Consider the following 17,621-nt stretch of genomic DNA (forward strand, 5'->3'; position numbering starts at 1 on the left):
TATAACTCTTTTTTACTCTAGCCTGCCAACAACATTTGCAACTTTGGATATTGATGGTGTAAGAAAAATTATTTTTGCACTACCAGGTAAGAATCATTGAAATTATTCTCTGTTTTTTCTGAAAAAATAACCAAAACGTTTTTGGACTTCTCATTTGACGAGTCCCCAATCAGATCACTCAAAGTGGAATCTAAAAGTCCTAGATTCAAGTCTCAGCTTTACTAACTAAAAATTGCTTACCTTCTCTGAGGCTGTTCGTGTATAAAATGAAACTAACGTCCACATCACAGGATGGTATGAAAATCTAACTAGAGAGTATCTTCCAAAGCACATTCCAGACCCTAAGATGATAATCAAGTATTAGCTATCACTAAATCTTTTCAAGGCACCTGCCTTTTACAGAACATTTGTCAAAATTAACAGTTGAATCACCTCTCACAACTATAGCATTTTGCTTAATTCACTTGTGAAAATACTAAATTAAGAAATACAAAGCCAGGGCTGGGGTTATCACTCAGTCATAGAGCACTTGCCTAGCATGCAGGAGAAAAATAAACAAATAAAAATAAAACAGCCTCTGGCCCTTGCCAGATTTGGGGTGGTTTGGAAAGAGGAGGAAAGGGAAAGAGAGGAGGGACTACTGATACTGTGACATCTCAGCCAGATCCCTCACATTTTCAGTCTGACAACATTACCATCACCACTCTTACTCCCATGTGAGTAGAACCTCACAAGTTCAGATTGTAGAAAAAGAAAAGTGATTCAGCTTACATGCACTTTCAAAATCAATTTTTTAAGTATTTTTTTCACCATATATCTATGGCAAGAAACTCCATAGGGCCTTTAATGTTCCCTTGACTTCTCTGAAAAACCACTAGATAAAAGAAATGGATTTCTCTTCCAAGTTTCATTTTGCCTTGAAGAGACTATTTACTTTGTCTACAGAAGTCTTGACTTAACCTACAGAGCATCAGTGGTAGTATAATAATGTTATTTTGGGAAACATTTTTATCATTACTAATAAAAGTGTTGATGATCTGCCAAATAAATAAATAAACCCTATCTTCAAATTGCTACTTAAATTTTCTCTGCTTAACCAGAATGAACCAAAAGAGGGCAGCAGCAACTCAAATGTTTGGATTCCAGAAACAGCAAAGTTGTTCAGTTTACAAACAAGACTTTCCAAAAAATTTTTTTTTTTTTTTTTTTTTTTTTTTTTTTTTTACAGGGCTGGAGATAGAACTCTGGGCCTCATGCATGCTAGGCAAGCACTCTACCACTAAGCTATACATATAGCCCCCCTGAGGATTTTCAATTTCTAAAGTATACTTCTACTTTCCTTGAGGACATATATTTAAAGATCACTAATCTTAACAATTTAAAAGTTTTGCATATTTTTTAAATATTTTTCTTTAGTTGTAGATGGACACAATGACTTTATTTTATCTATTTATTTTTATGTGGTCCTTAGATCGAACACAGTGCTTCACACGAACTAGGTACGCACTCTACCACTGAGCCATAATCCCAGCCCTAAAAGTTTTGCATATTTACTTACTTATTTTTTTAGTTGTTGGACACAATACCTTTATTTTTATGTGTTGCTGAGGATCGAACCCAGTGCCTCACATGTGCAAGGCATACACTCTATTCCTGAGCCACAACCCTAGCCCCCTATTTTTTAACTTCTTAAAATTATTTAGTAGCACATATTCCCTACCAAAAAAATAGAAAATACAGATAAGCAAAGAAATGTTATTCATAATCCCCATCCACCCAGAAATAACCATTATTTACAACTTTTTATTCTTTTTCCTTCTAGTTCTTTTTCTTATAAAGAGCAATTACTTTCTTAACAGTAATTGTATATAAAGTAGTATTGTGGGAATTTTATAATCATTGGTGATGTATTTTTGAGGCAATTGGTAAAGTAATGTATGCTCCTTAAAAATCTGCTTTTCTAGCCATGTTTGGTGATGCATACCTATAGTCTTAGCTACTGCTAAGGCTGAGGGGAAGGATTGTAGTTTGAGAACAATTTGGGTAAGTTAGCAAGATCCTGTTTCAAATTTAAAAAGGGGTTGGAGATGTAGCTCAGTGGTGGAGTGCTTACATAGTGTGTATGAAACGTTGGGTTCACCATCCTCTTCCCAGGTTCTGTTCTGTTGGGCAACTCATTTTTTCTTTGATATTAGTATCCCTCATCACTTTCTGCTACTTAAAAATAAGTCCTTTTTAAACCAATTTTTGTAAGTAAAAGATAATTGAAGTTATGATTTTATATAATAACAGGCTAAATTGATTTCATTTTTTAAATTTAAAGTCATTTCTAGGTAAAGATGAATACAGGTAAATTTCCTTATGCTTATCTATATTTTTTAATTTTTTGGTACCAGGCTTATGTTACTACAGTAGTTTTTCATATTTAAGTCATATTTACAAAACACTGTTACTATAGTAATTTTAAAATCTTAAAGGTTTATTTTAACTGCTTTAAACTTATCAATATTAAGGGGCTGCCGCTCAATAGTAGAGCATGTGCTTCACATACACAAAGTCTTGGGTTCAATCCCCAGCACACAAAAAAAAAGAATTATCAAAATTAGTAAGTAGTAATGGCTTTCAATTCATGGCTTTCAGGAAAGTAGAAATAAGTAGTGTCAAAGAGCTTCTGGGTATCAGAATTCTTCATTTTACTGGAAGACCCAAATGTTTATACCTTCCATGACATTTGGTTGACTACACCTTTATTTGGTCATCCTGTTGGGTTCTAAGTGTTTCAGAAGAGGAAGACTAGTGGTTAGTCACTTGTCATATTCAGTGATGACTAAAGATATAGTAAGATGTCATTATTTGGCAAAATTTTATGGTAGGTACTATAAATAACTGTTTGGTTGACTTTCAGGGAATCCTGTATCAGCCGTGGTCACCTGTAATCTCTTTGTTGTGCCTGCACTGAGAAAGATGCAAGGCATCTTGGATCCTCGGCCAACCATCATCAAAGCCAGGGTAATGTCTTCTAATGATCAGAAACCAACATGGAAGTCTGATGACCAGTTAAGAATAGGGTTTTCTAACTGCTCAGAATAAGCATCTAGGATTTTATAGTAATCTTGTAGGCAAATGTAATATTCACCCCTTCAAGTTAGAAAATGGAGAAGAAAGGGTTGTATTTATTACCCTCCTACATGGCTTCTGAAGTGAATTATTTTCTTCAGCTAGACGTCCATAAAGGAGTCCAGAGAGAAAGACTTAAAACTTTTGAGTGGATACTTAAGAACAAGACAAGCAATACAATGCAGCTAACACAGCCCTAACACTAGATCTGTATGGAATGAGAGATAAGAATTCTTTTTCTAATATAAACCACAGAGAATGGCAGTTAATCTACTTTTTCAGTGATGGCATTGATAAATTTCAAACAGTTCAGAAAAAAAAAACAATCAAAGAGGGGCAGGGGTTGTAGCTCAGTGTAGAGCACTTGCCTAGCATATGTAAGGCACTGGGTTCAATCCTCAGCACCACATAAAAATAAATAAATAGGCCAGGCACAGTGGTGCACTCTTGTGATCCCAGCAATTTGGGAGGCTGAGGCAGAAGGACTGTGAGTTCAGAACCAGCCTCAGCAAAAGCAAAGCACTAAGCAACTCAGTGAGACCCTGTCTCTAAATAAAATATGAAATAGGGCTGGTAATGTGGCTCAGTGGTCAAGTGCCCCTGAGTTCAATACCTGGTGATCCGTAAATAAATAAATAAGTAGGTATTTTGTCCAGCAAAACCTAAAAATGTCTTTAAATTTAAAAAAAATTAAAAAAAATCATAAAACTAAAAAGAGATCCTAGTGCTTCAAGAGGAAAAGGTGATGATATTGTTTAGAAAAGGACTATTAAAACTGAGGAAGTATAGTAAAAGTTACTTGGAAATTAGAGTCTTTCTCCAGCAACACCACTCAATTTAACTTACTACTCAACTAATTGTACACTTTCTATATTACTGATGAACAACTTTCTTGGCAATTTAAACTATAGTTCCAAAACATTACTTTTCAAGAGTTCTGAAATAACTGGGGATAGTGGTGCACACCAAGGTGCTGTAATCCCAGAAACTTGGGAGGCAGAGCTAGGAGGATTGCAAGTTCAAGACCAGCCTCAGCAACTTAAGAGACCCTAAAGCAACTCAGCAAGACCCTGTTTCAAAATTAACATTTGATTAAAAAGGGTTAGGGATGTAACTCAGTGGTAAATTGCCCCTGGGTTAAATGTCCAGTACACAAAAAAAATTTTGAAATAACTTCAGATATGACAGAGTGTTATGATTAGCTGAAAGAACATAAAGCATATAAGAGGAAGAGGAAATAAAATATTACTCTAATAATACATAGGACAAAACACTAAGAAAATTTAGGCTTTAGATATTCTTATAATTGACTTTCTAAATACTGAGATTTTGTGGACAGATAGACAGAAAAATCTCTTTTCCTTAAAATTTCATTAAAGAATCAGCTGGATTTTTTTATAATCATGTGAAGTATTGGTCTTTTTTTTTTTAGAGAGAGTGAGAGAGGAGAGAGAGAGAATTTTTTTTTAATATTTATTTTTTAGTTCTCAGCGGACACAACATCCTTGTTGGTATGCCAGGCGAGTGCGCTACCACTTGAGCCACATCCCCAGCCCAGTATTGGTCTTATTTGAAATTAAGCAGCAGAAGAAAAAAAGCCATCATTGAACAAAAAGTATTCCAATCAAGTCAAAAAGACAGAGTCCTAAAGCTTAGATTTAGATATCTAAACTGGTAATAATGAATTCACTATTTTCATATTTGCAACACTAAGAAAATAAGAAAAAAATCTATATTGATATAAGAAAGAGAGAAAAGCAGCTTAAGATGGCTTCTCTTTGACTCTGCAAAACTCTTTTGAATCCTTTCATTTATTTCTTATTTTAACCTCCACCATCTCCTCCTTAAAGCCTACATATGGCAGCCATTCATTCTGACAGCAATGATGAGTTTGTGTTCTATAATCAAACTGATGCTTGATATATTGTTCACATGATGCACATTTCCTGTCAATTCAGGGAACTGAGAACTGGTCCAAGAATTAGATGCCTTTCTTCCATGGAACTGCCAGCATGGTCATCAGTACACTTGGCTATTTGTCCTTTTTGTTTGTAACAAAAAATAACCCCCCTCATCTTCACTGACATGACTGCCACTTTAGTGCAAAATTCTATTCACTTCCTTGAAGCATAATAAATCACTATCTCTCTTTTCCAATGCAAGATACAATTTAGAGTCAGACGCTGTGGTGAAACACCTATAATCCCAGTGGCACAAGAGGCTGAGGCAGGAGGATCACAAATTCAAAGCCAGCCTCAGCAACTTAGGGAGGACCTTAGAAACTGAGCAAGACTCTGTCTCTATAAATAAAATATAAAAAGGGGCTGGGGATGTTGCTCAATGATTAAGCACCTCTGGGTTCAATCCCTGGTACAAAAAAAAAAGATACAGTTTACAGACACTACATAAATATTGCTCTCCAAAATAGATGCCACAGTCATTTATTGCTTTGTCTCGCTGCCTTGGGGAAGTGGGATAGATGTTAATGCTGGTTTTGCTCATACTCTGCTAGACTCTGTTGTCACCATCCTATGAGTAGGGCAATGTTGCACATTATAGTTCAGATTTGAGGTGTCCCCCCAAAGCTCCTGTGTTAATGAGGGAATGTTCAGATGTAAATGATTAGATTACAAGAGCTGTAACCTAATCAGTGAATTTTTCCATTTAATGGATTAATATTTTGAATTAACTAATTTGGGTAGTAACTGTAGGCAGGTGGATATGGCTAAAAGAAGCAGGTCACTGGGGGCATGTCTTTGAGGTTTATATTTTGTCTCTTGGGCCTTGCTTGGTCTCTGCTTTTCTCTGCCAGGCCTTTTATGTTGGTGTCTTGCTTCACCTCATGCCCAGAGCAATGGAGCCTGCTGGCCATAGTCACAGCAACAAAAAGCTGACTAACTCGCATTATTTTCAAAATGTCAGCACAGAAAAAGTCATCCTTTTATATCAAAGCATTAAGAAGAACAACAGTTTAAAATAAATATTCCCCTTATGGTTGGGAATTGAAATACTTCTGATTTTCACTCCATTGTAAGAAATAGAATCCTAGAAATTTATCAAATAGAATTATTGACCCAATCCTTCCATACAAGGACATCCTATCATGTGTTTCCTTAATATCCCATCAAAGTACCCTATACTGCCCTTGTTCTCAACTTTTTCCCCACTAAAAATGTACCTGAAGTAGCTCCCATTAGTATTAACAACTCACCTCAGGCAGTGATTGAGAAATTAAAAAGGGGAAAATACCTTCATCTCCCACGGGGCTGGTCAGTCTGGGGAGAGTATGAATATGTTGGATATCCACCAGACTTCTGATGTGTCCACCTTTTCATTTCATTGAGCGTTGCTGAACTTCACACTATAAGAACTTGATGGTTGCTCCTGAGTGTGTTATAAGCAGTGAAATACAGAGCATTTCAACAAATGTTCCTATTTTTTGAAAACTGCTGAGGTATTTGCATTTATAGAGGGAAATATGGTTGTTTATTGTGGTAAGATCAATGATTGATCATTAAAAGATATTATGAAATGCCTGTTACATGAGAATATTATGGCCTGTAGATTTAAAAAAATAAATATTTAAAACAACAGAACTTCACATTACTTAGAAGCAATGTACTTTGACTTTAACTTATTAGGAAATGAGAACTATAACTAGGCTACGGAAACTTTGGAAACAGGAACTTGAAACTGATCCGTACCAGCAAATGCAAGGATTTTGAAGCTTCTTGACAAGTTTTAGATAAATGATTTACAAGGAAAATATGCTCAAAGCCCTCTCTGGTAGAATAATGGAAATAGCACCTCATAACTTATATAGCACTCATCAAAAAAGTTAGTGTGATAAAGCTCATTTAACCATTCTTTGGAAGCTTCAACCAAACCCCAGCTAAAGTGAGGACTCCGGCAACACCCAGTGTCACCGTTTGTCATCCTGGGCCTCTATCTCAAATAGAATCCACTTTAGATACCTATTTTCTCACAAACTCTCTCCTCCACATTGTGCAGCTCTTAGTACCAACGGTTCCCCTGAATCCCCTGGTACATTCAGCTCCCCATTGTTACCATCAAACCTTCCAGACACCATTCTCCACAGACTTTCAGATCTGGAAATTGCTTACATCTTCCTCTTTACCTTGTCTCCGACCATTAGATGCTTTACCTCCATTATACCTTTATTTCTGCTTCAGCAACTCACATGCTCACCCTTTTCATATTCTGAATGTCTCCATCTCAAAAATTGAGTTTTGGTAGACCATTTAGGAATAATAGCAAATTACTTAGCAGTAGATGGAAAATCTAGCATAAATATTCATTCCTACAACTCTTCGCCTTTTCCCTCAGTCTGTAAACCCCTCTGGCTCACAGCTTTCTTTATCAAGCCCAAATCCTGGGATGTGTGATACAACACCCCACACAACATTTTCTAAAACACTCAACCTTTTATTTATTTATTTTTTTGGCCTCTTCTTTCTATAACTCACTCTAAGAATTGACAAACTTGGTTCAATTCTCCTCTCTTTTATTTATTTATTTATTCTAATCAGTTACACATGACAGCAGAATGCTCTTCAATTCATTGTACACAAATGGAGCACAGTTTTTCACTTCTCTGATTGTATACAAAGTAGGGTCACATGATTTGTGCAATCATACATGTACCTAGGGTAATGATGTCCATCTCATTCCACCATCTTTCCTATCCCCATGTCCCCTCCCCTGCACTCCCCACCTTTGGCCAATCCAGAGTTCCTCCATTCATCCCATACCCTCCCCACCTTATGGATTAGCATCCACTTATCAGAGAAAACATTCAGCCTTTGGATTTTGGGGATTGGCTTACTTGGCTTAGCATGATATTCTCTAACTCCAGCCATTTACCTGCAAGTGCCATAATTTCATTCTTCTTTAAGGCTGAGTAATATTCCATTGTGTATATATACCACATTTTATTTATCCATTCATCTGTTGACAAACAGCTAGGTTGGTTCCATAGCTTGGCTATTAAGAATTGAGCTGCTATAAAGATTAATGTGGGGTAAAGATTTGCTCTCATTATGTAGGCTCTCTATTTACCTCACTGACTATTTCTTTTGCTGAGAAGAAACTTCTTAGTTTGAGTCCATCTCATTTATTAATTCTTGATTTTAATTCTTCAGCCAAAGGACTCTTATTAAGGAAGTTGGGGCCTAATCGCACAAGATGGAGATTAAGACCTACTTTTTCTTCAATTAGACTCAAGGTCTCTGGTTTTATTCCTAGGTCCTTGATCCATTTTGAGTTGAGTTTTGTGCATGGTGAGAGATAGGGTTTTAATTTCATTTTGTTACATATGGATTTCCAGTTTTCCCAGCACCATTTGTTGAAGAGGCTATCTTTTCTCCAATGCATGTTCTTAGCACCTTGGTCTAATATAAGATAATTGCAGTTTTGTGGGTTAGTCTCTGTGTCCTCTGTTCTGTACCATTGGTCCACCAGTCTGTTTTGGTGCCAGTACCATGCTGTTTTTGTTACTATTGCTCTGTAGTATAGTTTAAGGTCTGGTATAGTGATGCCACCTGCTTCACTCTTCCTGCTAAGGATTGCTTTAGCTATTCTGGGTCTCTTATTTTTCCAGAATAGCTAAAGCTATCCTTAGCAGGAATTAGTTTCATGATTGCTTTTTCTATTTCTATGAGGAATGTCATTGAGATTCTGATCAGAATTGCATTAAATCCATATAGTGCTTTTGGTAGTGTGGTCATTTGGGAATATTAATTTTACCTATCCCAGTAGGCCCTAATCTCCTTCATGTGGGATTAGGTCCCAACTTACTTAATAAGACTCCTTTGGCACAAGAATTACAATCAAGAATCAATAAATGGGATGCTCAAACTAAAAAGTTTCTTCTCAGCAAAAGAAACAATCTGTGAGGTGAATAGAGAGCCTACATCTTGGGAGCAAATCTTTTTTTTTTTAAAGAGAGAGAGAAATTTTAATATTTATTTTTTAGTTTTCGGCGGACACAATGTCTTTGTTTGTATGTAGTGTTGAGGATTGAACCCATGCCAGGCGAGCGCGCTACCACTTGAGCCACATCCCCAGCCCGGGAGCAAATCTTTACCCCTCACACATCAGATAGAGCATTATTCTCTATGATATAAAGAATTAAAAAGCTAAGCACCAAAAAGACAAATAACCCAATCAATAAATGGGCCGAGCAACTTAACAGACACTTCTAAGAAGAGGATACAATCAATCAACAAATATATGAAAAAATATTCATCATCACTAGCAATTACTACTCTAAGATACCATCTCACTACAATCAGAATGGCAGCTATTATGAATACAAAGAACAATAAGTGTTGGCGAGGATGTGGGGGAAAAGGTACATTCACATGCTGCTGGTGGGACTACAAATTGGTGCAGCCAATCTGGAAAGCAGTATGGAGATTTCTTGGAAAATTGGGAAGGGAACCACTATTTGACCCAGCTATCCTTCTCCTCCATCTATTCCTAAAAGACTTAAAAACCACATACTACAGGGACACAGCCACATCAATGTTTATAGTATCACAATTCACAATAGCTAAACTATGGAACCAACCTAGATGCCCTTCAGTGGATGAATGAATAAAAAAATGTGGCCTATATAAACAATGGAATATTACTCAGCAATAAAAGAGAATAAAATCATGCATTTGCAGGTAAATAAATGGAGTTAGAGAAGCTAATGTTAAGTGAAGTTAGCCAATCCCAAACACCCAATGCCAAATCTTTTCTCTAATATAAAGAGGCTAATTCATAGTGGGATAGGGAGGTAGAGCATGGGAGGAATAGAGGACCTCTAGATAGGGCAGAGGGGTGGGAGGGGAAGAGATGGGGCATGGGGTTAGAAATGATGGCGGAATGTGATGGACATTATTATCCAAAGTACATGTATGAAGAGACGAATTGGTGTGAATGTGCTTTGTATACAACCATAGATATGTAAAATTGTGCTCTATATGTGTAGTAAGAATTGTAATGCATTCCACTGTCATATATAAATAAAAAATAATTTTAAAAAAGATTAATGCAGCTGCATCCTGTAGTATGCTGATTTTAAGTCCTTTGGGTATATACGGAGGAGTATGATAACTGGGTAAAATGGTGGTTTCCAAGTTTTATGAGGAATCTCCATACTGCTTTCCAGATTGGCTACACCAGTTTGCAGTCCCAGCAGTAGTGTATGAGTGTGCCTTTTCCCCCACATCCTCACCAACAGATATTATTGTTTGTATTCTTGATAACTGACATTCTGACTGGCAATTGTCTCTTCTTTGCTCTTCATTTTTATTTCCAAGGCACTAAGCACTAAAAAGAGTATACAGCTCTTTGAATTACCACTTCCAACTTATAGTTTAGCAGCAGAAGCTAAAATTCACCTTACCTGTTCTTTTATAGATATGGATCAACTTCTTTCATTCCCTACTGCAGTCTTTGAAATCTTCACCATTCTCCTCAAGCCTCTCTCCCATCCACACACCCCCTGAATTTCATAGCCAAATAATCCTGGGTTTGAATGATAGCCTAGCATTAACTAATATTATAACTTTGGACATATTTAATGATTTGTAATCTTAACTGCTCTTAAATCCTTTTTATGTCTAATTCAAATTAAAATCTATCTACAATTAAAATCTATCAGTGCTTGCCATGATACCAGGGTTAAATCCGTACTCCTCAAAAGGGCATAGGACCTTCATCTGAAGGCCCCAGTTTTCTTCTCAAGTTTCATCTTCTTCCCGTCCTCACTCTGACCATAACAAGGTATTTGCAGCTTCTAGAAAGAAAATTAGGTTCCCTGCCTGTCTGTGTGATTCTTCTCTTTCCCAGTAAGTTCTCTCTTGACCACCATCATTCCTTTCTTAGCTTGGTGAATTCCTTACTCTCAAGACTCAGTCATCACATCCCCTGTAAAGCTTTTCTTAAAGTCACTTTGAGGTCACTTTTCTACAAGATGAGCAGGACAAAGAGGAAAAACAGAATATTCTCCCTTTTGTTAATTAAGAAATTTTATTTTTAGAGCACTTTAGGTTTATAGCAGAATTGAGTGAAAAAAATAAAAAGGTTTGCCCACTAACAACATCTGGCACAAGAGTGGTACATTTTTGTTAGAATTGACAAATCTGCATTGACATATTGTGATCATCCATACTTTACATTCATGTTTATTCTTGGTGTTGTATATTCTATAGGTTTTGATAAATGTATAATGACATGTAATCCATCATTATGATATCATACAGAATAGTTTCTCTGTCCTAAAGGTCCTATGTGCTCTGCCTACTTGTCCTTCCTTTTCTCAACCCCTGTCAATCATTGGTCTTTTTTTTTTTCCAGAATAACATATAGCTAGAATCATGCAATATGTCACCTTTTAGGATTAACTTGACTTAGTAATGTGCATTTAAGTTTCCTCCATGTCTTTTCATGGAGTAGTAGCTTATTTCTTCTTAGTACTGAACAATATCATCATTTGGATGTACACAGTTTATCCATTAACCTACTGAAGGACACGTTGGTTACTTCCAAGCTTTGGCAATTTTAAATGAAGCCTCCATGTGCAGACTTTTGTGTGGACGTAAGTTTTTCACATCATTTGGGTAGATACCAATGAATATGGTTATTGGATTTATGCAAAAGTATATTTATTTTATAAAAAACTACCAGTCTTCCAAAGTGGCTATACCATTTTACATTTCCATGAGCAGTGAATGAGAGTCCCTGTTGCTTCACATCCTTGTGAGGATTTGATAAGTGTTTTAGATTTTGGGCATTACGATAGGTGTATGTTCATATAGTTCATGCATTGTTGTTTTTAATGTGTAATTTCATAATGACATTAAGTTGAACATCTTTTCATATCCTTACTTCCCATCTATAGATCTTCTTTGGTGAGGTGTCTATTCATGTCTTTTGTCCATTTTTGAAATTGTATTATTCATTTTCTTATAATTGTGTTTCAATGGTTCTTTGTATATTTTAAATAATTATCTTTTATCAGATGTTAGCTTATGTTAAAATTTTTCTCTCAGTCTATGGCTAGTCTTCTCATTTCCTAGACTTTTTTTTTAAACTAATTCTTTCCCTTAGACATTTACATGTAGACCACACCATATAATACTACTTATAGCAAATAATATTATTTTTCTTTTAAATAATTATTGTGTACCAGGCACATATTTAAAAAAAAAAAACCCAAACACTCTTGGTCCACATCCTTCTGCCCACTTATTGGGGGCATTGTGGAGGTGAAGGGTACTGAACCCAGAGGCACTTTACCACTAAACTACATCCCTGGGCTTTTTTTTTTTTTTTTAAACAGAGGCTCACCAAGTTCCTTAAGGCCTCATTAAGTTGCTAAGACTGGCCTCAAACTTTCAGTCCTCCTACCTTCCTGAGCCTCTGGAATTACAGGCATGCACCATTACATCCAGCCTTTTGCCCACTTTTTAATGAATAAAGGAAGTTATTGGAAAAGGAATATCAACCATTTTCACCAGTCCTCATGGGTATTAGGCAAGTTGTTCTACCACTGCTATACACCCCAGCCTTCAAAGGCCTATTTTATTCACTAGTTTCAGCAAGGCTTTCATTTCTTCCCCCAATAATAGCACTATATGGTTCATAGTGATATTGTGGGAATGAGCACCAAAGAATGTGTCTATGTTTACAAAGTGTTCATCATTCTTTAAAGCATTGAAACTCAGTAAAAAGTGCTTTCTTAAACTAAGCAGTGTAACAGACCAGAACAGTGTTAAAAAAAAAAAAAGGAAAAAAATGGTTAATAAACCTCTGCATTTCAATAAAGTACCTCCCCCCCCCAAAAAAAAAAACCCCAGTCAGTTTCATTTCTGACTACAAAAGGAATAACTGTTTGTGTGCTTTTGTTTTTGTATGTTTTCAGTACTGGGGATTGAACTCAGGGACATTCTAGTACTGAACTACATCCCCAGCCCTTTTTTGTTTTTATTTTGAGACAGGGTCCCCCAAAGTTGACCAAGATGGCCTCAAACTTATAATCCTCCAGTTTCAGCCTCCTGAGCAGCTGAGTTTAAAGACACATACCATCATGCCCAGCTAGAAACAGCTGTTTGTAAAGAGTCTATGAAAAAATAATTTTTTCATTCACTTCAATTTGATATATTTGACTTTTGTTTCTTAAATTTACATAAATATCTTCCTCTAAAAATAAATTTTAAGAGTTAGATTAAGACTGAAAAATAATATATATACTGTGATTCTTCTCCTTCCTAGGAAGTTCTCTCTGACCACCATAATTCCTTTCTTGGTGAATTCCTAGCTTGGTGAATTCCTTACTCTCAAGATTCAGTCATCACATATATTACTGAAAAATAATATAACTGTTTCCCAATTCAGTTATTTAAAAAATAGGATCATAATGCTTGAAGACAGTTTAGCCATTTATAGTACAATTGCATTTTGAAGATAAATAAACAGGTATAGAAAAGCAAAATAGCCTGCTAATGCAGAAGACTGGTTAGCAGTAGAGCTCAAAGAACCTAGATGTCTGTTATCATCCTAGTCCAGTGTCCATCCACAGTATCACCATGAACCAAATGATGCTATTACTAGTTTGGGGAAACAAAAACCTTTCTGAAACACTAGCAAATAAAATAGCTATGTGAAGACCAGAGATGTAGTGCACTGGTAGAGTACTTGCCTAGTATCAATGAGGCCTGGCGTTTGATAACCACCACTATCAAAAAAAAAAAAAAAAAAAAAGATCCACATGAGTAGCTCTTGTAGTTTATAGTACTAGGGAACACACAGATTGAGAGAAGCATAAAATGACTTAGGAATAATGACAGTTTACCCTATCAGTAAATATAAATGCAAATAATCAAGTCAAAGAGTGTGAAAAGGAAAAGCACCTATCCCTTTTATGTTGAAAATAGTTATATATTTCAACTTTGGGATTGGGGTAGCTAAAGAGTACCTAGTGCATATTAGGTCCTCAGTAAATATTTACTGGATAGTTGAATAGATGGATGGATGAATGGATACTGAATTTGTTCATTTAGATCTACCTCCTTTACTGTCACTATAACTACTTCTGTTTACCAATTCATAGAAAGGAGTTTCTGTCCTCACAACCCATAAAAACAGACTGCAGAATTAGACTTTATCTTTTTAATCTCTCCCTCTCCCTACTATAAAACTAGTTTCTTAGTGTTTTCTTTCCATCAGAGCAACTAAACCCCTAGACTGACTGCCCATACTGATAGCATGAAGTGGAAGTGATAAAAATAGCAGAATGCCAAGGTTATCTTCCATGTCAATTGTATTTTCAGTTTGACCTCCATTACCCTGTAGTTTTGAGAAATTATGAGGTAACCAAGTTTGCTTTCTTTTTCTCTTTATTCTATAGTTATCATGTGATGTAAAACTAGATCCTCGCCCAGAATATCATCGTTGTATATTGACTTGGCATCACCAAGAACCACTGCCTTGGGCACAGAGTACAGGTTAGTCATTCAGATCTGCAGGTACCCTTGTATACTCATTCTGTTAAAACACAAATTTATATAAAATCTTCATTGGTTATACCTAATTTTAAAATTATTATGCACTTTTTTTCTTTTTGAAAGGTTAGACGAGCTAAATCATTCCTAAACAGAATAACAGGACAAGAAGAATTAATAAAAATGTAGTTATTTCACTGAGCCATATTTTCTGAATACTTGAAATATAAATCTAGAATTACAGAAGATTTTGTTCTGTTTGTTCAAGCAATATTCTAAGCATAATTTTGGTTGTAGGAAAAGGAGGGCACCCTGAAGTGTGAGATGAAAACCTCACTTATAATATGGTCTTTGTAGATTATACTATTTTCTAAATATTATTGGTAAATTTTAAGGTAGAGAGATCAATGCTGATAATTCAGAATTTTATAGTTACCTGCTAGGTATAGTTACCAACTAGGCTTTCAACATTTGTCCCCAGCTTCTCTAGGCATACTTTGCCTAAATTTGATGCAACTCCACAAAAATTGTATTATCCTTTAAACAAAGGACCTATGAAGTGCCAACATCAGCAAAACACATGGGCTTTGCTGTCAGAGAAAGTTGCTTTCTAATTGGTCAGTTAGCGTGACCTAAACTGGTTACCTAAGGCTCTTAAATCTTGTGAAAGTCAAATAAGATAGTTAAGTAAAATGCCTAGTACCTAGTCTGACATTTAGTAAAGAAATGGTAGTTGCTATGTTATTATCCTTATTGTTTTGGTAGGTTTTAAAAGCCTGTATTTGGGCTGGGGTTGTGGCTCAGTGATAGAGCGCCTGCCTAGCATGCATGAGGCAGTGGGTTCGATCCTCAGCATCATATAAAAATAAATAAATAAAATAAAGGTATTGTGTCCATCTGCAAAATATAAATATATATATATGTGTGTGTGTGTGTGTGTGTGTGTGTGTGTGTGTGTGTGTATGTATGTATATATATGCCTTTATTTTAAATATAACATTTTGATCTGAATTGGGAAAAATCTGTGGCATTTTGCATAATGCTATAAAATCCTCATTTTTATTCTTTTAAATAGAAATTTATAATGTCTAATTTTGAAGTTCTAGAGATAAGGTATAGGTTATAGGCCAACTGAAAAAGTACTAGGAAGATTAATCATCTCTTTCCCTCTTGTGGCCCTGCATTTTAGTTTGCCAGTTTTAAAGAAAAAAAAAATGTCTACAAGGGCTTCAAGTATATACACTGTGATGCCTATGTTGCTGTAATGAGAGTATTTCATTCCAGGTAATCAGATGAGCAGCCGTCTGATGAGCATGCGCAGTGCCAATGGATTGTTGATGCTACCTCCAAAGACAGAGCAGTATGTGGAGCTCCACAAGGGCGAGGTGGTGGATGTCATGGTCATTGGACGGCTATGATGATCACCAGCAGGAGAAAGCTTTGATGCATGTCCACATATCATTGACTGTATCCTGTAATATGCATCGGCACAGCTAGTTTTCTGATTTGGATAAAAGTTGATCTGTATAGTCAACATCTTGAACTATATTTCAAATGAATTTAAATACCTTTTAAAAGAAAAAAAAACACCTAAGAATAAATCTTAACAGACAACTCTATTCTGATTATATCAAAGCAAATTTTTTCCTTTCTTGCAAATTGCTTTGTGTGTTCAATGCTAGGTCTGATAGCGATAGCTTTTAGTAGACAGCGGTAGGTGCCTGCAGAACTTGTGTTTTTCTCATCTTTAAAATACAACTACTTATGCTCTTAAATCAAGGCTGTCTGCTTATTTATACTAGCTTAGACAACACTTGGATTTCCCTTCTTAGTATGCTTCATAACCGCTTTACAGAGAGCTTTTGCTTGTTCTTTATCATGTATCTCGTGTTTATGTGCACTGTGCCAAAAGAAGAGTAACTGGGTGGAGGCCCTGCCCTGCCTCAAGAACCATCCTCTGCAGAGCATCGGGGAAGATTCTTACCCTAGTAGCCTCGTGGCACAGTACTCTTGGGCAGTAACTGGATACCTTTTATTTGAACAAACAAACTGGGGGAGAAAATGCTTCCTTAAGTGCTGACAGCCTTTTTAACCAATACATTTAAAATTGTACAGAACAACAAAAAAAAAAAAATCAAAGACTGATCTTGTACAGATATTAGTGTTACCAGCATTCACGTGGAAATCAAGAGCAAAGACAAAATAATGTTAAACAACTCTGTACCATAACATTTTCTGTAATGATACTAAAACTTAATGAATAAAAAAAATCCTTGATCATTATTTAAAAATTTATTGTGTTGGCCTTTTTATTAAAAAAAGAAGATTGATTGACATGCCATTCTGTTGGGGTTCTGCCTGTATAAAAGGAACAGTTAAGATGGCCTACCAATGTTCAATGGCATGAGGGAAATTTAGAATGTGGATAATAAAACTCTGTATCTTACTACAGTGCTTGGAAAAAAAAACCATCATGATCTATAGCATTGTGAAAATATAGATTAGAAAATAAAAGAACCTCCCATTAGTGTGGCCTTGCTGGTTATAGTTGGAGAATAGTATCTAAGCACTATAGAGGAAAGATACTTAATGATTTAGAGGGAGAAATCTTACTTTAGATGCCATAAAAGCAAATTTCAAATAGCTACTATTCTTTGAAATGAAGGGAAATAATTAAGGAATGAACTAGAAAATTTCAGATAAGTACATGGAAATTTTTTTAATGAAGTAAGAAGTAGGGAAAATCTGTGTTGACCATAAAAAATATAACAAATAAAATAGACTCTATCCATAATGATTCCTTTAATAAAAACTTAAGGGTACTTTTCAAATCATGGTGACAGGGAGATGTATATGTTGTAGAGTAGGCATAGTAAAGCAAACTATAAAGGCTGGCAAATGACTATAAAGGTGCCAGATGACAGTGACAAAGGCAAGTTGTAGACAACAATATTGGACACTAATACTCAATAATTCCAGAGTGGAATA

The 17,621-nt window shown here is 35.7% G+C and overlaps 1 protein-coding gene across 4 annotated transcripts in view; it reads left to right on the plus strand.

The window, feature by feature from the left end:
• The window catches only part of GPHN (gephyrin), a 612,413-nt gene extending 595,489 nt beyond the window's left edge, over window positions 1–16,924 (plus strand). For all 4 annotated transcript variants that reach the window (XM_081290454.1, XM_081290455.1, XM_081290456.1 and 1 more), the window contains 4 exons: window positions 22–86; window positions 2,906–3,009; window positions 14,540–14,636; window positions 15,918–16,924. In XM_081290454.1, coding sequence (XP_081146580.1) covers window positions 22–86; window positions 2,906–3,009; window positions 14,540–14,636; window positions 15,918–16,051 — 400 coding nt within the window. In that variant the 3' untranslated portion in view covers window positions 16,052–16,924. The remainder of the gene's footprint in view (window positions 1–21; window positions 87–2,905; window positions 3,010–14,539; window positions 14,637–15,917) is intronic.
• Window positions 16,925–17,621: the final 697 nt, after the last annotated feature.

Source organism: Spermophilus citellus, assembly GCF_964194105.1.
Source record: "Spermophilus citellus genome assembly, chromosome: 4".
Taxonomy (NCBI): Eukaryota; Metazoa; Chordata; class Mammalia; order Rodentia; family Sciuridae; genus Spermophilus; species Spermophilus citellus.